Raw genomic sequence first — 20,958 nt, forward strand, 5'->3', positions numbered from 1 at the left:
GGCTTCCGAGGCGCGCGCTGCGAGCTGCCCTGCCCCGCCGGCAGCTACGGGCCGCACTGCCGCGACAGGTGAGCTGGGGGCCGCGGGGCGCGGGCCGTGGGGGGTGCAGGGAAGAGAGCGGGGCGGGCCGGCTAAGGAGCTGGAGAGAACGGGAGAGAAAGGAGATGGGCTCGGTAGAGGCTGGAGCGCAGGGACAGTGTCGCAAGGTGCCCTCGGCGAAGGCATAGAAGGAGGGGATGAAAAGGGGAGAAAGATCCCGATGCTCCTAGGTCCAGCCTGGCCCACCCTACGTCCGATTACCGTTAAACGGACAATAGGAGTAACTAGCAAGCTATACTTAGAAACACAAAAAGATGAACTACGTGACGAAATGATTGCAGGGTCCTTTGTAGACCTGGTGGCTTTCAAACTTTGCCCCCCCACCCCACCAATAAGAAATGAGTTCTCTGAGTGCCTGGCAGGCTCCGTAGGTACAGCATTTGACTCTTGACTTGGGGGTTGTGAGTTCAAGACCCATGTTGGGCTCTGGGCAAGGTGCTTGCTTAAAAAACAAAATAAAACCGAACAAACACTACAAAAAGAAAAGCGTTTTACTCCCACCTATTTCATTCACACACCTCCGCGGTAACCAGACAACATATACTTCTCTTTACCTCACATATATAATATGTATTACATGTGTGTGTATATATTCAGTATATATACACATATGTTTTCTATTTTTCTTTTCCTTTTTTTTTTTTTTTGATGCTGGACTGCTAAGTTGATTTTATGAACAAATGATTCTGATCCAAGCATATGACTCCAGATAATTATCTGAAGGGAAACTTGTCAAGAAACTGTTAAGAATAATGAGAAATTAAGGTAAACCTTGTTGGAAAAGCTAAGAGAGTATAGGAGTTTGCATCACAAAGAAAAAGCCCTTGTTTCCCCTTTTTTGTACCTATATGAGGTGAGGGATATTAATAAACCTACCGTGGTAATCATTTCATAATATATGTAAGTCAAGTCATTATGCTGTGCACTTTAAAGTTTCATACTGCCAGTAACTTTCCCTAGTAAAAAACTAGGGAAAGCATTTCTTAACAAGTTTTTTAAAGTGTATTTATTGAGAGAGAGAGAGCAGAATAGGGGCAGAGAGGGGGGAGAGAGAATCCCAAGTAGGCTCCGCACTGTCAGCCCAGAGCTCGATGCAGGACTCAAACTCACGAACTGCGAGATCGTGACCTTAGCTGAGACTGGGAGTCCGAGGCTTAACTGCCTGAGCCACCCAGGTGCCCCAGCATTTTTTTTAAACCATAAGATACATTTGAAATTAAAGTGATGAAAACACATGTTTTTAGTTTTAGGGATCTTCATGTTAGGGGATAGAAGATACCCTGAGTGACACTCATGCCAGACCTCAGATGGCATGGGAAGAGAGGGGGAAGGATAGGAGAGAGAAGGTTGGCCAAGGTAACTTGGCTGCTCTGCTTGGGCCCACCCTGGGACCCTGGGAAGGCTGGGTCCTGGAATGGGAAGTTGGAAGGAGAGGGCTGGAATCCTACAGAGGTCATCTGTCCAGTCTTTTTGTTGTACAACATGGGGGAAACGGAGGCTCCAACCTGCCTGAACGTCCTGGATGCTCTCCAGCCTCCCTGGAGGCCTGGGGGGCGGTCCATCTGTGGGCTCCTCACTGCTCCCATGACCCCTTCTCTTCCCAGCTGTGGCCACTGCAAGCAGAACGAGCCATGCTCTGCAGACACAGGCAGCTGTGAGTCCTGCGAGCCGGGCTGGAACGGGACCCAGTGCCACCAGCCCTGCGCACCTGGCACCTTTGGCGAGAGCTGCCAGCAGCAATGCCCCCACTGCCGGCTCGGGGAGGCCTGTCAGGCAGACACTGGGCACTGTCAGCGCTGTGACCCTGGGTGGCTGGGGCCCAGGTGAGGGGGTGAGCCTGTTCGGGGTGGGATGCACCCTCATTCAGGTTCCTAATTCCAGCTCTGGGATGGCTCCCTCCCCCAGTGGGGGCCTGCCTCCTGGCCAAAATTGAGGGAAGAGAGAGGGGTGCTGATGAGGCCCTGGGCAGGGTTCTCTTCTAGCTCCCTCACCACTCAGGTATCCTGCTCGCTTCTCCCTCCAGGGATCTGTAGTCTGTCACCTGTGGGGTTTGGCCCCAGGTTCAAGGCCCTGTTTACACCTAAGCTTCACTGCTGAGGCACAGACAGTTGGGGCCCTGAGTCCAGAAGCATGTGGGAAGATGGGTAGGACTCTTTTGTGGGGGGTCTGCCCTGCCAGGCCTGCCCTGCCCTCCGCTTCCGAGTCTCGCCTCACCTCAGGTGTGAAGACCCCTGCCCACTTGGCACCTTTGGGGAGGGCTGTAGCTCTACCTGCCCCACCTGTATTCAGGGGGCCTGCGATGCTATGACTGGGGAATGTGTCTGCGACGCTGGCTACTGGGGACCCAGGTGAGAACTGGGGCCCTGGCAGGGAAGCAAGGGCCTAAGTCAGGCCTCTGTGCAGTCTGTGTCCTAAACTTCCCTTCTTGGGCTTCTCCGCCTCCCGGATACCCACCCAGCACGCTCATAACGAAGAAGTTCTCCTCCTGTTGTGAGGTCTCCATCTTCTGAAGAAGGGTCAGAGCCAAGTTTAATCTAAAAGGCCTGGCTCCGGAACTAGGCCGAGAAGGGGTGGGACTCCAGCTCCTTTGTTGTTTCCCGGAGGTCTTCAGGTGGTAAAACATAATCAAGGTCAATGACTCCAACGTCAGGTTTTCCACCTCTAGGATAGAATGTAGTATCAAATGGAAGAGGCCTCATTTTATAGAGGAGAGGACCAAGGCCCAGAGAGTTTGGGGCAGGGCTGGACTCAGACCTCCAGACCCTGAGGACGTTTCCCTGGATGCCATTGGCATCTTGCTTATTTCACGTTTCACATTAGTGCTGGATGGGCCAGGGACGAGGATCATGAGGGGTGGATCTTGCCCAAAGATTATATCCTGGGGGGCTGGAGACCAGCTTGTGGGTGGTCCCTCTGGAAGATGGGCTTGGGATTCTCCCAAACACAGCCAGGGGTACTTAGAATGTCCTCAGAGGTCAGAGAAGCCTGCGGGGGGCATCATCCAGGGAAGTCTGCATGAAAGGGGTTGGGGAGCGTGCCCGGAAATCTACCTGCCCCTGCCCCCTGCCCACCCCTTCCCTTCTCACCCGGCCTTCAGCCTGTTTCTCTTGTCACCCCTTAGCTGCAACACTTCATGCCCATCTGGCTTCCATGGCAACAACTGCTCAATTCCCTGTGAATGCCCAGAGGGATCCTGCCACCCTGTCTCTGGGGCCTGCCAGCTGGGTAAGGTGGAAAGGAGGGTGCGGGGTGCAGGAACCAGGGGAAGACGGGCCCTTTATATGGTTTCGGGGACCTTTCGCTTGCCAGGGAGGCTGGGCTCCCTTCAGAGACATGCTCTATACGAGGAATCTGTAAGGATGATCGTGAGGCCCCTGAAGATAGGACATAGCCTCTGCCTGCAGAGACACAGGCTTGCATCCAGGGCTAGCATCCAGGAGCAGGCAGGGCTGGACACCGGGATGCGTATCAGGCATGAGAACTGGGAGCAACAGCTTGTGGAACAGGCCACGGACCATGAGGAGGGGACAGAGTAGCAGAGAAGCCTTGGGGAGAGGGCCTCCAGGCTGAACAGAGCCTACATCTCTCAGAAGAAGGGGAGGGACCCGCAGGTGGAAAGGTCCGGGGGAGGCAACTCAGAGCTGGAGATGAGACGCCATGTGTGGAAGATAGGAAGGCCCTGAACTTGCACTCCCCCCCCCCCCCCCACCGCAGGGCCTCGCGGTCAGGATGCCGCCGTCATCGCAGGCATCCTCGTGCCTCTGCTGCTGCTGCTCCTGGGCATCGCCTTCTGTGCCTACTGCTGCTGGGCTGCCCGGTTGGACCCCAAGGACAGGTGAACGCTGGCTCATCCCTTCCCCACCCCCAGCTCAGGCCTCAGGCTGGGAGCAAGGTGGCATCTGGTTTCCTTTCAGCAGTGGGGAAGGGCTGGCTTCGTCACACACTTAAGTCAGAGGGCATGAGATAGTTTGGCAGTGGCCATGGCCTGGAGACACCAGGTCAGCTGCCTGCCTTCCCTGGCGAGTGTCCGAGCTGCATGAATGTGAGCAGTGGGCGCTGGGCACCAGGCTGGCGAATCTCAGACCTGCAGCAGGAGGCCGACGGTTTATTAACAGGGACCAGAGGCGGAAGGTGGGGAAGGCAGGAGCAGCAGGGCAGCTCTGGGCAGAGAGGGGAAGAGAAGGCCTCAGCACGCCCCATCGCCATCCAAAGGAGCGTAATGCAGAAGTCTGAGCAGTGGTTTATCAGAGATGGTGGCTTTCTGAGAAAAGGAGATAATAGGAAGGATTTGGGCTCAGGGGGGCCTGCCGCAGGGGGATGGTGCTTGCACAGAGCCTTGTTCCTTTACAAAATCTCTTGGAGACTCACAGCAGCAAGGTTGAAAGCAGGGAATGTGGGGGCAGGAGGATTAGCAATCTCAATTCACAGAGGAGGACATGGGGGCCCAAGGTGACCCAGCCTGTCACTTGCCCACACTGTTGTTCTGGGTTCTCTATCTGGTGCTCTCTTGTTACTTAGTGCACTGAGCCTTGAGCCCGTCCTGTGTGCTGTGGGGGAGTCACAGACAGGCAGACCCAGTATCCCCTCCCCGGGAGCAGAGAGCCTGGGGGCGGGGCAGAAGACCCTCCCAGGAGGACAGAAGTGTACAAAAGCTGTCAGAGGAATGGTAACAAGGAAGCAGCTTGGGGGTCCTGGAGGAGGTGCCACTTCGAGAAATAAAGCTGAACTGGGACTCAGCCAGGGTGATAACACAAAGCTGCATTTGAGGGGAACCTCACCAGGTGCCTGGAGCTATGCTGGGTCCTGAAAAAAGGTCTTATAGATAGGAGTTATCCCCACTTTACAGATGAGGAAACTGAGGCCCCGGAGAGGGCAAAGGTTGAACCAGAGTGGCTACCTGGGTCTATTTGAGCTATGCTGCCCTCTGTGACAGGTCCAAATCTCAGGCTCCATAGTTTGGGTTTTACTCTGTAGCCAAAGGGAACCACTGAGGTAGACAGTCACTGTGTCACCCGGCCTCTCTCACACCCTTTGCTCCTGCCCTGATGCTGCTCCAGCCCGTGGTCTTGTGCACTGACTGCCCTCCTTTACCCTCAGGCCGGCAAGAGATGGAGCCACCGTGTCCAGGATGAAGATACAGGTGTGGGGGGCACTGACCAGCCTGGGCTCCGCGCTACCCTGTGGTTCCCTCAGCAGCCACAAGCTTCCCTGGGTGACCGGTGAGTGTGGGTGCTGAAGGTTGGGCTGGGACAGGACGAGGTCTTCCACGGGCCTCGGCGCCTGACCCACAGCCCCCTGCAGTGTTACACCACGACCCGGAGATCCCCTTCAACCACAGCTTCATTGAGCCACCCTCCGCGGGCTGGGCCTCAGACGACTCCTTCTCTTCTGACCCCGAGTCTGGCGAAGAGGACGAGGGCCCTGCCTACTGCGTGCCACCCCAAGAAGGTAGCCCCCTGACAGCCCGCTTGGTCTCGAGCAGCCCTGCCCACTACTTCTTTATTCCTTCAGCAAACGTGTATCAAGGGCCCATTCAGGCACAGGTCACTGTTACTGGCTGACGGACATAGTAAAGAACAAGACAGAGTCCCGTCCTCACGAGCCTTCTCGTGTGGCGGGCAGTGATCAGACCTGGGGAGGACCGAGTGGTGTGTACTTTGATGGAGGACATACAAGTAGGGGCTCATAGTCCAGCCATGTCGGGGGTGATCAAGGTCAGGGAAGGTGTCTCCGTGTTCATGATATTGGAGTCTGCTAGACTCAGGAGTCAGGAGTCAACAAAATGCAAGTTAAGGAGGGGCGGGAATGGTGTTTCAGGAAAAGGGAACAATGCACACAAAGGTCCAAGATGAGAGCGACAAGACTGTGTGGCATCGAAAGGGTGTTGGCTTGGTGAGAGTGTGGCATTAGTTCATAGTGGGAAGGGGCGTGGAGAAAAGTGTGTAGGAGGAGTAGGGTCTACCTGAATAGGCCCTTCCCCTGCCTCTGTACCCTCACCCTCTTCCTTGCCCCATTAACAAGGATTCCCAGAAGGTGCTAAAGGAGTAAACGGGACGGATTGGGGTGGCCAGCCTGGGTTTGGCCAAGTTCTCCTGTCTCCTCTGCCAGGGATGGCCACCGTGGCCCACGGAGAGTTTCCAGAGGCCAGCCTGCCTGCAGGTCCCGTCCCTCCGCCGGAGGACGCCTCCACACCGTTCCCTATCCCGCGCACTTCCAGCCTAGCACGGGCCAAGCGGCCATCAGTCTCCTTTGCTGAAGGCACCAAGTTTGCACCACAGAGTCGCCAAAGCTCAGGGGAGCTCAACAGTCCTCTCCGAAAGCCCAAGAGGCTCTCGCGGGGGGCCCAGCTGAGTCCCGAAAGCCAGGAGGCTGAGGAGTCCACGGGCCCAGAGAAAGCGGAAACAGATGAGACCCTTCCTGGTGCTGCCAGTCCCAGGGATTCAGTCGCTGGCCGTCGCCAACTCCCATTTGGTGGCCGGACAGTGGCTGAGCGTGTGGAAGCCATTGAGGGCGGTGTCTCGGAGGGCTCAGGTTCTGTGACCACGATCTACATGCTGGCAGGGACACCCCAGGTATCTGAGGGCCCCGTCCGGTCTGTTCTCCGCCGTTTTGGTAGCTTCCAGAAAGGCCAGGCAGAGCCCAAGGTCAAGAGTGCCATCCCCAAGCCTCCGCGCCGGGCCCTTAGTCGAAATAAGGGCAGTCTTGGGCCGGCCTCTGGCACTGCCAGTCCGAGTCCCAGTTTAGGCCGGAATGATGAGCTCACTAGGGCCTTGGAGTCTGCAGGAACTGGGCCAGAGGAAGTGGCCAGGGGGCTAGGCGATGGCACCAAGAGCTCAGGGAGGGCCCAGGAGCCGGCCCCTAAGGGGGGCCCCCAGGAACAGGATCCCCAGAAGCTGTCTGAGGAGGAGGGGCAGGAGGAGCCCCAGTATGAGAATGTGGCACCCATTTCTGGGCCCCCAGCACCCCGAGGACCTTGAATTTGGGGAGAGGGAAGACTGTAGATGGGAGGTAGGTGTTCAAACTGGCCCTGGCTCAGATTGTGTTTTGCTGGAAAAAGATCCCAGGGCCAGGAAAGACATACCCGAGCCTCTGCCCTTTCATGGAGAAGCGTCAGAGTTGGAGGCCAGTTGGCTCTGGGCCCTGGCAGTGCTCTGGGAGTGGTCTGGAAGGCCTGGGCAGAGACTCCATTGGGTGGGGTCAGGAAGGGGAAAGAGGTGACTGGGGGGACTTTTTCTCTGTTGTCCTAGACTCTGCCCCAAAAGGCTATTCTTTTCTTCATTTGCAAAACATTTTTCTGAAATGGGAAACAACCTAAATGTTCAATGATAGAAGATTGATTAAGGAAAGATTGCTTCCGTTACATTCCTCACCGAGCATGAGAAGTCGTGTTGTGCGAGATTTAATGTGGGGGGTACGGGAGACTCTGTGCTTTACTGTCAAGTATAAAAAGTCCGGTTTTTTTGAGATTTCATTTCCTTTTCCTTCAGGATCCGTGTTTAGAATCCTTCCATTTGGTGTGTATTGTGATTGTTTTACAGACTTTTTTTTTAAAGGATATACATGCATAAAAAAGATTTGGGGGAAAGGCATCAAGTGGTATTTTTTTTCCCTGGGAGATGAGATTGTGGCTGATCTTTTCTTCCTTTGTAAACTTCTGTATAATTTGTAAATTTTCTATAGTGAACATTCTTTCTACTTTTCTCCCTAGATTTAACTTTTTTTTTTTTTACAAAAAATCATAAAGAAAACAATGTTCTTTGTTAAAAATTTAAAAAGTACTAATATTACAAATATGTATAGAATAGAAAGGAGATTTCCCTTTTCCCCAGAGGAGTCTGAGGGACGGGGGAGGGGCCAGAATTACTCGTCACTGGATGCCTTTTGGTTCTGAATTCTTTTCTCACATACTTGAATAACTGAGTAAAGACAGAAACACCAGCTTCCCCTTCAATCCCAGTGCTCAGAGACCTTGCAGACAGCTTAGACCCTTCCTTCTAGATGTTTTCCTGTGCACATAGCACTGCACAGTTTGCTTTTTTCCTTAAGTATACCCTGGATATCTTCTGATGTCAGTATTTATGAAGCTACCTCTTTTTATTAAAAATTGGCTGCACGGGACTCCATCATGTGGAACTAACACAGGTTATTTAAGGCATCCCCTACCCATGGGAATTTGGGTTGTTTCTAATTGTTTTTTTGATACAATAAATGATGCAGTGTACAATTTTGTCCGTATTTCTTTTTGCAATCATGGAAGTTTTTCTGTAGAAGAGATTCCAACAAGCAGAATTGCTGGGTTATAGGGTAAGAACATTAAACATCTGGGTACTGGGCACCTGGGTGGCTCAGTCGGTTAAGTCTCCACCTTCAGCTCAGATCATGATCTCCTGGGTCTTGGGTTCAAGCCCCACATTGGGCTCTGTGCTGAGAGCTCAGAGCCGGGAGCCTGCTTTGGATGGTGTCTGCCCCTCTCTCTCTGCCCCTCACCCCCCTTCTGATCTGCCTCTCTCTCTCTTTCTCTCAAAAATGAATAAACATTAAAAAAAGTAAACATTTGGGTACTTACTCCAAATTGCCCTCCAAAACAATTACATGGTTTTGCACTCTCACAAACAGTGACACGATCTGGGTCCCCACACCCAGTCTAATAGGTTGAAATGGTGTCTCATTATTTTAGCACAATAAAAACAATAAAGTAATAACATGCTAAAGCTTCTGAAGAAGTTACGATCTTTGTAAGACAAAAGTGTTTTGCCTTTGTTTATTAACCATCAAAAATTGTATCATTAAAATGTGAATTTCTATGATTATCCTAAGGTTGAATTGCTTCTTATGTCTTTAATAATTTTTTGTATTTTTTCCTATAAGCTATCTGATTATATTCTTTCCCCAATTTTATTTTTTTTAATGTTTGTTTTTGAGGGAGAGAACACAGTGGGGAAGGGCAGAGAGCGGGAGACAGGGGATCCAAAGCAGCCTCCAGGCTCTGAAACCAGAGAGCCTGATGCAGGGCCTGAACCCACAAATGGTGGGCTCATGACCTGAGGTGACGGCAGATGCCCGGGTGCCCCTCTTTCCTCAGTTTCTAGTTGAACTATTTCTCTTCTCCTCATTGTCTTATAAGCGTCTTTATGTATATCAAGGATATGAATTTTTTGCCCCATTTGTGATTGGTCAGTTAATAGTGTTTATTGTTTTTTTTCCTCTATAGAAGTTTAAAATTAAAAAAAAATTTTTAACGTTTATTTATTTTTGAGAAATAGAGACAAAGCATGAGGGCAGGGGGAGAAGCAGAGAGAGGGGAGACACAGACTCTGAAGCAGGCTGCAGGCTCCAAGCTGTCAGCACAGAGTCCAATATGGGGCTGTAAGATCTGGATGCTAACCAGAAATTTAAAATTTTTTTTTCAATGTTTATTTTAGAGAGAGAGAGAGAGACAGAGTGCAGAATGTAAGGGGGGAGGGGCCGAGAGAGGGGGAAACACAGAATCTGAAGCAGGCTCCAGGCTCTGAGCTTTCAGCACAGAGCCTGACACGGGGCTCAAACTTGTGAGCGGAGAGATCATGACCTGGACTGAAGTCAGACCCTCAAATGACTGAGCCACCCAGGTGCCCCAGCATCTAGAAATTTAAAATTTAAATTTAGACAATCTCTCTGACTTAGGAGTTTCATGTCATGCTTAGTGGAAAGGTCTTCTCTACCTTAAAACTAGTAAAATAATCATCTGCATATTCTTCTAGTACCTTAAGTGGTTTTATTTCTTTATGATTTGCCAGCAGTGCTGGTTGGAGCTTTAACACCCTTGATAAAAAGACTGAAAAAAGGGGTGCCTGGAAGGCTCATGATCAGGGAGGATCATGGCTCTCTCTCTGCCCTTCCCCCTCTTGTGTGCGCACTCTCTCTCTCTCTCAAAAATAAACATTAAAAAAAAAGAGTGGGGAAAAAAAACCCAACCTAGAATTTCATTCAAATAGCCATGGGTTCAAATCTCAATTCTTTTTTTTTTTTAATGTTTTATTTATTTTTGATACAGAGAAAGACAGAGCATAGGGGGGCAGGCAGAGAGAGAAGGAGACACAGAACTGGAAGCAGGCTCCAGGCTCTAAGCTAGCTGTCAGCACAGAGCCCGATGCGGGGCTCGAACCCACGAACGTGAGATCTGACTTGAGCCGAAGTCGGAGGCTTAACCGACTGAGCCACACAGGCACCCCTCTTTTTTTTTTTAATTTTTAAATGTTTATTTATTTTTGAGACAGAGCATGAGCAGGGGAGGGGCAGAGAGAGAGGGAGACACAGAATCTGAAGCAAGCTCCAGGCTCTGAGCTGTCAGCACAGAGCCTGACACGGGGCTCAAACCCACAAACCACGAGATCATGACCTAAGTTGAAGTTGGCCACTTAACTGAGCCACCCAGGAGCCCCCAACTCTCAGTTCTGATATACTTGTTTTGTGACTTTGGAATGGGGACAATTGACATCTCACAGAGTTACAGAGGGGATTAAATGACACAAACTATGTAAAGCACCTAGTAAATTTTTGGTTCTCAATGAAGGGTAATTTTTATTGTCATTACTATTATTCTCCCAGCTTTGAAGGACAAAGCTTCCATCCTTTGCCCCTAGAAGCGGGTAACTTCCACCCCTTTTCATTTGTTCATGTTTTCACTCAACAAACAATATTGTGCATCTGTTTTGTGCTTCTGTGGGGGGGGGGGTGCGGTACACAAAATTGAGTAAGACCTAGTTCTGTCAGTGGGGAAAAGGGAGAGACAAACAGATGAACTGATAGTTATAAAACAGTGCAATCAGTAGACTGAGATAGTGGAGAATAATTTTCAGGAGTGGTTAGGGAAGGCTTCCTGGAGGTGGTGCTATCCAAGAAGGGTGTATATTTGAGGGCCAGAGGTGAGAGAACAGCACGTGCAGGAACCATAAGCAATTCCCTGAGATTGAAGCGGCACCTGGCCTCTAGGGGGTGGGAGACTAGCAGGAAGGAGTCTGTGGTCAGGCTGGAGAACTCGAACTTTATCCTACAGGACAAATGGTAGAGTTTCTGAAGGATTTTAGCAGAAATCAGATTTACTAAAGTTAGATTTACATTTCCCACAGCTCACTGGGATGGGGTTGGGTGAAGAAATGGATTTGAGGGGCTGATATTGGCGGCTAGATGAACACCAGTTGCACTCCTATGACACAGATGAGCAATATTGATAAATATTTAAAAGACATGGCTATATTGGTGGGGTGGGGATGGGGTGGAGGAGAGGGAGAATAACAGCAGGTGCACAATAAACAGTTGTTGAGAAGATGGTTTTAGGGTAGTGGTACTATTATCTGAGAAAGAAGGGGAGGGACAGTTTTTGGGGGTAGAAAATGAATTATTTTTGAGTGTGTTTGAAACAGTTGAGATGTGTATGAAACAGCTGCCTGAAGACGTTCCTTAGGTAGGTGGCAATAGGAGGGAGGGAAGGACGGAAGTTTATCAAGTGACAGTAGCAAGTGAGAATGAGTGGGCGAGATTCTGCGGGAATGGGTAACTGGATAGATAACCAGCCAGTGTCCCCCAAACTCAAGGCGCCAGGCATGGTGTGAGCGAGGTTGCCAGAGATGGGTTCATGGCGGCAGGGGGCGCACTCGGATTCGAGGACTGAAACGGGAGGCTGTTGAGGCTCCCAGAGCGGTGCCGAGGGAGACCAAGCTGAATCGGGGGGAGCCCGAGGAGCCTTCAAGATCGGGCTGGCGACTCCGATCCGGGAGACGCATCAGGGCTGCTGAACCTCCCCAGTGCCCGGGCTCCATCCCCCTGCCCTAGAAGTCCTGGGTGCAGGTCCCGCTCGCTGATCAGACTGGAAGCCCAAAGTCCTCCCCACGGCACGCGCTCTCCCCGAGGCGCTGCCCTCCGCGTCACCAGAGAAGACCCTTGGAGACGACCGGGAATGAGGCGTACGGGGGTGGAGGTGCGGCGCAGGACAATGGGGATGTGGGATGGTCAACTCTGGGTAGGGGGCCCCAAGGAGACCAAGGACAGCGGGAATGGGTAGCGAGGGGTCAGTGGATGGGAGAAAACCGTCTAGGGTACAGGTAACAAGCTCCAAACTCCCACCTAGGGATTCCCGCAAGAGCATCTGTTAGGGATCGGGCGGATGGCACCCAGGAGAGGGGTTGGTGAATCAGGAGCGCAGGGAAGAGGCACACGTCGCCTGGACAGAGGTCCGGGGATCCCGAATGTGCGGAGAGCGCCTGGAAGGAGGACACTGGGGGCAGGAGAGCGAGAAATTAGAACACAAAGCCTGAGGCAGCCGGGGATGGCAGCGTTGCGTGGGACAGGCAATGGAGATGGCAGGAGCGGAAAGACCCACACGGAGCCAGAGCATCGGGACGTGGTACCCAGGACAGAGGGAAAGCTGGGGACTATGTATCGGGCTGGAGTAGAACCGAGTGCAAGAGCCCAGCTGGGTGTGCGAGGGAGGCAGGCATGCAGTCCACCAGAACATCGACGGGGGGGACCGAACCCAGGGTCAGAGCTACGGAGTAAGGCTCTGGAGAGACGATGGGGCAATGCCCCGGGGGATTCCCAGCCCGGCTGTTACTCCAGTTTAAGGCAGCAGAGCATGGCAACCCACCACTGCCCTGGCCCCCCCCCAGCTCTCTTGTTTGTCTCCCACGTCCGGCCGGAACCGGCTTCTGCTCGCCGCGGGGCGGGCGGGTAGCTGCTGATTGGTCACTGCCTGTTTCCACCCCCCACTCAGCCAATCAGCGTGCGACAGTGTTTTCTTCTCGGGGTCGGAATAAAAGCGCTGGAATAAAAGGAGGCAGAAAAGGCGCCGGCCGGGCCCGATACACGCCAGTAGCAGCCGGGTGAGCTGGGTCTTGGGGATCTGGGACCTGAGCGAAGGTGCTAGGAGGACAGAAGGCGCACGAATAGGGGCATAGAGAGAAAATGTATGACCATGAGAGGAAACAGATTGGGTGAAGATCCGCCAGGGAAAAGATGACGAATAGAGGCGGCAGCTCAGAGATGGAGGGATGGGGGTCCGCTTCCATGGGAACAGACTAAATGGCGCGGAAGCAGCCCAGGAATGGGGGGGGGGGTGTCCGCGCAGGTGGCTCGCGCCGCCGGTTTGAACCGGCTTCGCCTCTCCCATGCGGGGTTCGCGTGGCCGCAGCGCCTAGCGACCTAGGCAGCGGCCAATGGCGCGGCAGTTCTTAGCCGTCCAGCCTATGAGCGAGCCGGAGGCGGGCCGTTCCGGATTCCCTTCGCTGATCTTGTGGTTGAAGGAACCAGCTCTGGGGAAGGGTCTCGAGTGAGGGCGGGAGGGCGCTTGTAGGGTCCCAGGGAGTGGCAGTCCTCAGGTATGGCCCTGGCCAGGTATCCGGACCTGAAGGTGCCTCCCCTGACAGTCCCCAAGCTGTGTCAGTCCTGCGGAGAGCCAGGATTAATTCCACGTCCCTGAGCATTCGTTAGTCCCTCCTGTTTTCATGCCTCAGGTTTCGTCGGAATGAGCCTAGGGAGAGGTCTCCCTGCCTGGCCGGGGCCGCTGTCCGGTAGCTGAGGGCAGACGTACGAGCCAGCCGCGGACAGGCTGGCCTGGCAATCCAGGCAGGGCTGGGGCTTCCTTCGCTGCGCGTACCACGGCCCGGGCCGCGGAGGGGTGACAAGCTCAGCGCGCTGCGGCAGCGGCCCGGGTTGGCCACACAGGCTGGGCTGGGCCGGGCGCTGACGCCGAGGTCTGTGTGCAGGTGGCTGCCGAGCCGGAGCCGGAGCAGGGCCGCCGCGCCGCGCCATGGCGCCCACCCTCGCCACTGCCCATCGGCGCCGCTGGTGGATGGCCTGCACGGCCGTGTTGGAAAACCTCCTCTTCTCGGCAGTCCTCCTGGGTTGGGGCTCACTGCTCATCATGCTCAAGTCGGAGGGCTTCTACTCGTACTTGTGTACTGAGCCAGGTGAGACGGGCGTCTCGGGCGGGCTCAGGGTGGTTCCGGGAGTGGGGCTTTGGGAGAGAGCGAGATGGCAGCGAAGATCCGGCCCGCAGTAGCGCCTCCCATTTAGCAAAAGCCCCATTTGAGCCTCAGCCAGCTCTGCTGGGTACACATCATTGTCTCTGTTTTGTGGATGAAGAAACTGAGGCTCAGACAGATCTTCTGACTTGTCCAAGGCCACACAGTTGAGGACTGGGGTAGTTCCAGAACCTCCAAGTCCAGGATGTTCTTTTCACCAGCTAGGAACCTTGCTGGATTCCTCTCCTCCTGGTGTCTGGCCTATCACTTGACTTGCACTAAATATGTTGCTCTCTGACTGTGAGAAAGAGGAACTCCTGAGTCAATGGTTGGGGTGCAGCAGAAGAGAGAGGAAGTGGCTTGGCCTCCACCCCACTGAAGGTTCATCTAGAATCTGGATGTTTCTTACACCATTATGGAGTCTCTTCAGGGCATGTCAGCTACAATTTCTTGTCTATTTTTGCTGCCTTATGATTTTCCAGAGGACGTTTCTTCCCATAGGCCACGAGAACATCTCCGTGGCCTTCTATCTGCCTATCATGGTAGCGGGAGGCAAGGGGAGTACTTAAGGAAATGACACTAATTCTGTCTTCTCCCTTTACCACACCACTGGGGTTGCTAAATGCAGGCTGAGGATGCTTGCCTACAAGAAATGTAAGCCCCACTCCAATCCTCACACGCCCCCTGACTTCATTTAAGGATCCTAATTGCTATAGGTCAGTAGATCAAGTCAAGCAGTAGGACCCGAAACCCCACTTCTACCCTCCAACCCCTTTCCTATGTAACCTTGATAGGAAATGTTTCCCTCTGCCCTCTTGTTGTCCCCAACAGTGGCCACCTAATAGTGAACTCCGCAATATCTCTTCCCAGTCTCTTTGTCAGCCAACCCCTGTGTGAGTCCCCTTAGAGGGAGATAGCTTAAGTTTGACCCTCTGAATCACACCATCGGCATGTCTTTTCTTCCTAGAGGTCTAATCTGGCGGAAGAGAAAACTTTGAACCCCCTTTCCAGCTGCCCGGAACCCCACCTAGAATCCTCCTTGTTTCCTTTTCCTGATGGTCCCAGGACATCCCAAGGTGTTTCATCTCTAGGCAAGCTTTGCTGGACAGGGAGAGGGCAGGAGAAACGGAAGGGATGCAGAGGCCCCCTGGGAGAGACGACAGAGAGTATATCATTTATAACCTTTAGCCTTTAGCTACTCAGAAATATTTCTTAATAGCCTAAAGGTTCTTGGCAGACCTTTCCCCACATCAGCAAGAAATCTCGGGAGATGGGAGAGTCGCTCAGACCTTGTTCCTTGAACAAGCTTTCTGCTTTGCCCAAGAGATGTTAGCAGATTAAGGACTCTTGGTAAGGAGCAGGTTGGAGTGTTTGGCTCCTCCCCCACCCTCCGGCTTTAGATCCTGACCCTTCCTGCTTGCCTCTTTTGGGCTACACCGAGGGTTTTAAGAACAGAAAGAACATCATCCCCAGATGAAGCTTTTAGCATCTCATCCAAACTGAGGAAGTGTTAAGTCGGATTTTTTTTTTTTTTGGACCTACTGTGGAAGGTCAGATTCTAGGGTTCTATCCCCCAGATTGTCCACTGCTTTAATTTATCTTATGGCATTGGCAGCATCAAGGCTGGTCACTTCATTCCTGCCTCGACCTTGGCTTCTTCCTTCGTTGAAATGGGCGGAGTCCTGGAGATTGTGCCGACACAGTGCTGAGTTGGTGTTTAAGCCCTAGAGAGGCTTGACCCGTCCCTCCTATAAAGCAAAGTGAAGGTGAAGGGTCAGGTTGTAGGTTGAACATCAACTTCTTATCCCGTGTCTTTGCTCCTGCCTTTGATTTTGTTTTTTCTGACTCCCTGGCAAACCTGCTGACCCAGCACCCTTGATGGACAGGCCTGCCGATTCCACTTAGCTTATCTCTCTGGCCTCACTGCTTCTTGTTTCTTGGAGTCCAAGTAGCCTATTGCCTCTGGGAGCCAGGAGTCCCCTCTGTGCCCTGCCTAACTGGGAGTGCCTGGAGGATTTAGGGTCAAGGTTTCTGCTTCGGCCTAATATTTTCAAACTTGGTAGGTGGCTGAACTGCAGAGAAGCCTTCAGGGCATGTACTGAATGAGGCTGAAAAGCAGGCTGGTCTACAGCAGACTGAGATGCAAATTTGTCAGTTTTTGGTTGCTTTCAGGACCTTTGCTTTGGTTTGTTCTCTAAAGCAAATTTGCCTGAACCTGTTGAAAGGTTCTTGGGACTCCAGCCAGAATCTGGTGACGACACGGGTTCCAGCATAGTGAGGTGGGAGAAGGAAAGAAAAAGCCCATTTCTCTGTTGCTTCTCGGCTGTTTTAGCCTTGCCCCGCCAGGCGGGACTGATAAGGACTGGGGTGGGCCTTTGGGCTTTGCCTCCTGATGCGGACAGGGCTTCCCAGCCCAGGAAAAATGGAGTTTTCCCAGAACCGTGTCCTGTTGGCCTCCGGAGGGGCTGCTCTACATACCCACTCTTGACCTCTTATTTCATTGTCTGTCATCTGATGGCTCTCTTAGACAGGGTCAGATTCGGGGGCTGTTAATCTCCTCCTCATCTAAGCTCCAGGTTCAGTGAACATCGGTTGAGGTGCTGTGCTGGGGTGTGGAGCAGTCGCCAGGGAGCCTGCAGTCTGCCAGCATCAACATTACTGACCATATAATTCCGAGAGGTGTCAGAATGCCAGTGGAGATTGGGGTACCAGGAAGGAGAGCCACATCTGGTTCAACTTGGATGGCAGGGCCTGTCTGATGTTTGGAGGGCAGAGGGGTGAGTCGGGAGAGGAGGGGGCAAGGAGAGGTGGGAAGGGGCCAGGGCCTCTAGGGCCTAGGAAGTCAGTCATTTGGGGAAGTTGGATTTTATTCTTAAGGCTGGAAGAAGAGACAGAGGCACAAGAAGGTGACCATCACATTCACCTGTTAGACTCCTCGGAATTGTTGAGGTCTTGCCACATACTGGACGTGGGGTGGAGGTGGGCATCGTGTCCTCTGCCTGAGGAAGTGTCAGTCCAGCTCCTCCGTGGATACTGAGGCAGACCCTGGGTCTGGGCTCCTGACCACTGCAGTCGCTCTGCCTTTGGTAGCAGGGGAGCTGAACCCCTCATGAAACAGTGGGAAGCTGGGCCCCGCAGGGGGCAGAGGGGCTGCTTTCACAGCAGGAAAGCAGAGCCAGGCCTGGTCCCCAGGAGGTGGCTGAGGCTGCAGACAAGAGACATTTCCTGCTGCTTGGAGACCTTTTAACCGTCTCCCCCTCACAAAAAGGCTGCTGGCTTTTGATAGCTTTTGAAAACCCACCGTTTTACTTGTATTGCTGTGAATGTGACTGTTTCTTCCCTCTCCCCCGCCAGTTTATTTTGGATTTAAAAAAAAAATGTATTCTGTAGCAATGGGTAAGGTCTAAAGGCTGGTGCCCACGGCCTCAGGATGCGTCACAGAAGGGAGCTGGCGCCCTCAGCAGCCCTTCCGACCAGCCCTGCCTTCCTGCTGCCCATTTCATGACCCAGTTTCCCTCCCCCACATCCGCTGGCCCCACCTGCCTTCGTGGGGTTGCATGAAGGTTCTGTCCAGCTTGGGTTGTCTTTCAGGGAGGACCTTGGGGACGGTCCCATTCACACTAGGTGTCATTAAGAGGCACCTGGTGCTGTCCCCGACACTGTGACAGCCTTGTGCTGTCTCCGTTCCCTCAGCGTATTCTCTCCAAAATGCTTCTAACTCAGGTAGTACACGCAGCAGCACAGCCTGAAGGTCAAAAGCAGGAACTCTGAGGTCCAGCAGCCCGGATTCAAGTCCAGCTTCCCCATAACGGACTGTCTGGGAGACCACGGGCAGGCAGCTTGCCTGTGTCCTGTGTGGCATATGGGTGGGGGTGAGAGGGCGCTGAGTGGCACAGAACGAATGCAGCCAGCACACACAGGCACTCTGGGACCGCAGCGAGGGGCTAGGCCCTGGCCTCCCCAGGATGGCCCTGTGACTGTCTGTCCTGCCTTTTGTTTGCTCTGTGTCTGAGACTGACCTCTCACCTACATCCCCCTGTTGGACGGAGCGAGATGCTGCTTCCTGTTGCCGGATAGACTAAAGATTTGGGAGACAGACAGGAGATCCTGGGGCAGGGACCGTCAGCAGGGAGGTCCAGGGGCCTGCATCCTGGGTGGGGGGCTCAGTGAGCAGCCAGTCAGAGAAGGGGGCTGCTCAGAAACTCGGAGGGGCCTCCAGCCCGGTGTCCCTTGCTCCCTTACGCATCATGCAGGCAGCTGTCCTCATTCCCTTTGTTGCTCTGGGGTGGGGGAAGCCCCCTCTTTGACCCAGGGATGTCAGGGGAGCCTGAGTGGGGTCACCGCACCCCCATGTGCCCCCTGATTTCACTGTGTGGATTGTGTGCCAGTCTTCTGGGAGGAGGGGTGAACAGTGCAGGCATTGTTCTCTCTCCCCTGCCCCTAAGCAGCCTCGCAGCTATTTTCCCGGCACACTCCGGCCACACCAGTTCCTTGCCTGTCCCCTTGATTCACCTTCCCCGTCTGGGCTGGGCCAGGCCACCCTGGCCGCCCACTGCAGATACATTTGTTTAAAAAAACAGGTGCTAGTGAGGTGCAGAGCAGGCCAGTTTGGGGCGAGGCCTGAGCTCCAGGCAAGGAGCAGAGGGGTACCCGAGGGCTTGACACTTCCTTTGTGCTTATCTGTTTGTGTCTTTCCTGGCCCACAGTGGCCCAGGTGGGAGCAGAGGGAGAGGAACAGCTTGGGTGCGGCTGTGTTTGGGCATCTGCTGGATCTGTGATTATTCATGCGGGCTGTTTACTGCCAACAAAACTCCTGGGCTCACTGGAAATTTGGTCCCCTCTAGGAGCAAGGGGCTCTCTTTCATTGCTTGATGCAGACGAAAGAGAGGCCATTGGGTCCCCTACTCCCAGGCTGACCCGTTGCTGGACATCACTGCCCAGAGGCAGGAGGGCACAGGGCCAGGCAGCTCTGTTGGCAGGGATTTTTTTAAGGAGAGAAAGCTGGTAGCCCAAGGTGTGTAAGGTCCCTGCTCCTATGTGCAGTGGCTGGAAGATGAAAGACGGGGGACAGATATCCTTTCCCCTAGTGTCACCTTTCTCCCCATGAGTTTCCCTGGCTAGTTATCTCAGAGTAATTCAAGTTGCTTCCATCGTGAATGGACAGGACTTGAATGTCCATCTTAACTGGACATCCCCAGTTATCGCAAATCAGGGAGACTGCCTTGGGGACATTGCCTTGGGATTATGTATCTTCTCTCTGTGGGTGAGTATAGTCATGCATTCAGGGGTCCAGCTCTGGGGAATCTGGGGGGTGGGTACCTTGGGGCCTCCACCCAGTTCCATCAGTTCCCGGTCCAGCTCTGGCTCCCTGCTCGTAGCAGCAGATCCTGCAGCACTCTGAGTCCTGAGTTGTTGTGTGTCTTTTATTTATTTTTATTTATCTATTTTTAATGGGTTTTTTTTTGAGAGAGTGAGAGTGGGTGCACACGTGTGTGCAGGGGAGGGGCAGAGAGAGACAGGGACAGAGGAGCTGAAGCAGGCTCTGCCAGCAGCGAGCCCGATGCGGGGTCGAACTCACGAACAGAGCCATGAGGTCATGCCCTGGGCCGAAGTCGAATGCTCAACCGACTGAGCCACCCAGGCACCCCTATTTTGTGTCCTTCAGTGCAGTCAGAGGCTCCAGACCCTGCGTGACCACAATCAGGGCTGACAAGCCAACAATCCTGGGCCCTCAGGAGCCTTTTCCACCTATCCTGTCTGTCACACCCGTGCTGCCTTGCCCTCACCTGCACACCAACGTAGGGATGACCGTTGCTGTGTGGGGACCCTGGCCTCCCGCTCCCTGTTGCTGCTGGCTGAGCTGTCACCAGAAACCAGGGCCAGCCTGTGAGGCAGCCCCGCCCCTGCAGAGGCCACCCCGCAGTGGCTGAGCTGCTCAGGCCCGCTGGCTAAGGCAAGGTGTGGGGTGGTACTGACCTGGATGCCACTGGGCTCAGATGATCCTGTTTGTCACGTGTTTGGGCTGTCAGCATGGTGGGGCCTCTTTTGGAAAACTGGAAGTGGCAGAGATCAGGGGTTGGGTTGAGTCTGGCTTGCTGCGTTTTGTTTCCGATCCTTCAGGAATTTATCGAGGGTGCCTTTTATCTCCTTATATCCCTGCTATCTTCATGGTTCCGTATGTCCTAGTTCCTGTCTTCTCCCTGGGTCGTTTTGGCTGTTGTGATCTGACTCCATCGTTTTCATTCATTCGGTAAACAGCTACTGTACACCAGGGTTTGGGCGAGGTGCTGGGGACACAGGCCCCCAGTGGGGGACTAGATGCAAATTCATGTTACACACACACACGGTTATGGAATTCTGCACCCAGTCACTTTGTCCGGCTCGGCCGCCAGCCAGGTGCACCATCCCAGGTCTCCTGTAATAGTGATGACAATAACTCGTCACTACTGTTTAGTGAGCACTTTCTAGGTCCATGTGAGCCCTAGAGTGTTATCTGGATTTTCTCGTTTATCTTCCAGCAGACTCTAGGAGGTAGGTAGATACTACTATTATGTAGTACATACATCCATTTACATTTTACATGCCATTTCACATAAGAGTGAGATAGAGTAATTAAGTCACTTTTCCAAGGTTATACAAGTAGGAAGTAGAGGCACCAAAATTGGAACCCAGAGGCCAGGTTGTGGCACCTCACCCTCAATCAGTGTGCCCCCAGCAGGGCTTGTTGGTTAAGAGGCTGGCGTATAGTATGATTCACCTTAAGTGCATCCTTTTTTGTGACCCTGGGGCAGCCCTGAGAGGCCTGGGCAGGCCTCTGCAGCCCTCAGCTTTATAGCCCTGGCACCAGAGGGCCACAGTTGGG

The 20,958-nt window shown here is 53.4% G+C and overlaps 2 protein-coding genes across 5 annotated transcripts in view; both read left to right on the forward strand.

Annotated features, from left to right (window-relative positions):
• The window catches only part of SCARF1 (scavenger receptor class F member 1), a 10,215-nt gene extending 2,652 nt beyond the window's left edge, over window positions 1-7,563 (forward strand). Inside the window, exons 5-12 of the mRNA XM_029928008.1 lie at window positions 1-68; window positions 1,704-1,922; window positions 2,319-2,447; window positions 3,221-3,324; window positions 3,814-3,934; window positions 5,197-5,318; window positions 5,401-5,547; window positions 6,208-7,563. The exon at window positions 1-68 is cut by the window's left edge and continues 43 nt beyond it. Coding sequence (XP_029783868.1) covers window positions 1-68; window positions 1,704-1,922; window positions 2,319-2,447; window positions 3,221-3,324; window positions 3,814-3,934; window positions 5,197-5,318; window positions 5,401-5,547; window positions 6,208-7,076 — 1,779 coding nt within the window. The 3' untranslated portion in view covers window positions 7,077-7,563. The remainder of the gene's footprint in view (window positions 69-1,703; window positions 1,923-2,318; window positions 2,448-3,220; window positions 3,325-3,813; window positions 3,935-5,196; window positions 5,319-5,400; window positions 5,548-6,207) is intronic.
• Window positions 7,564-12,855: 5,292 nt separating this feature from the next.
• SLC43A2 (solute carrier family 43 member 2) overlaps window positions 12,856-20,958 on the forward strand; it is a 37,928-nt gene continuing 29,825 nt past the window's right edge. For 2 of the 4 annotated variants that reach the window (XM_029928770.1, XM_029928773.1), the window contains exons 1-2: window positions 12,856-12,956; window positions 13,839-14,042. In XM_029928770.1, coding sequence (XP_029784630.1) covers window positions 13,883-14,042 — 160 coding nt within the window. In that variant the 5' untranslated portion in view covers window positions 12,856-12,956; window positions 13,839-13,882. Of the gene's footprint in view, window positions 12,957-13,566; window positions 13,699-13,838; window positions 14,043-20,958 lie in introns of those variants that run through there. The other 2 variants (XM_029928771.1, XM_029928772.1) reach the window with 2 other exon arrangements.

The sequence above is a fragment of the Suricata suricatta genome, chromosome 17, assembly GCF_006229205.1.
Source record: "Suricata suricatta isolate VVHF042 chromosome 17, meerkat_22Aug2017_6uvM2_HiC, whole genome shotgun sequence".
NCBI lineage: Eukaryota > Metazoa > Chordata > Mammalia > Carnivora > Herpestidae > Suricata > Suricata suricatta.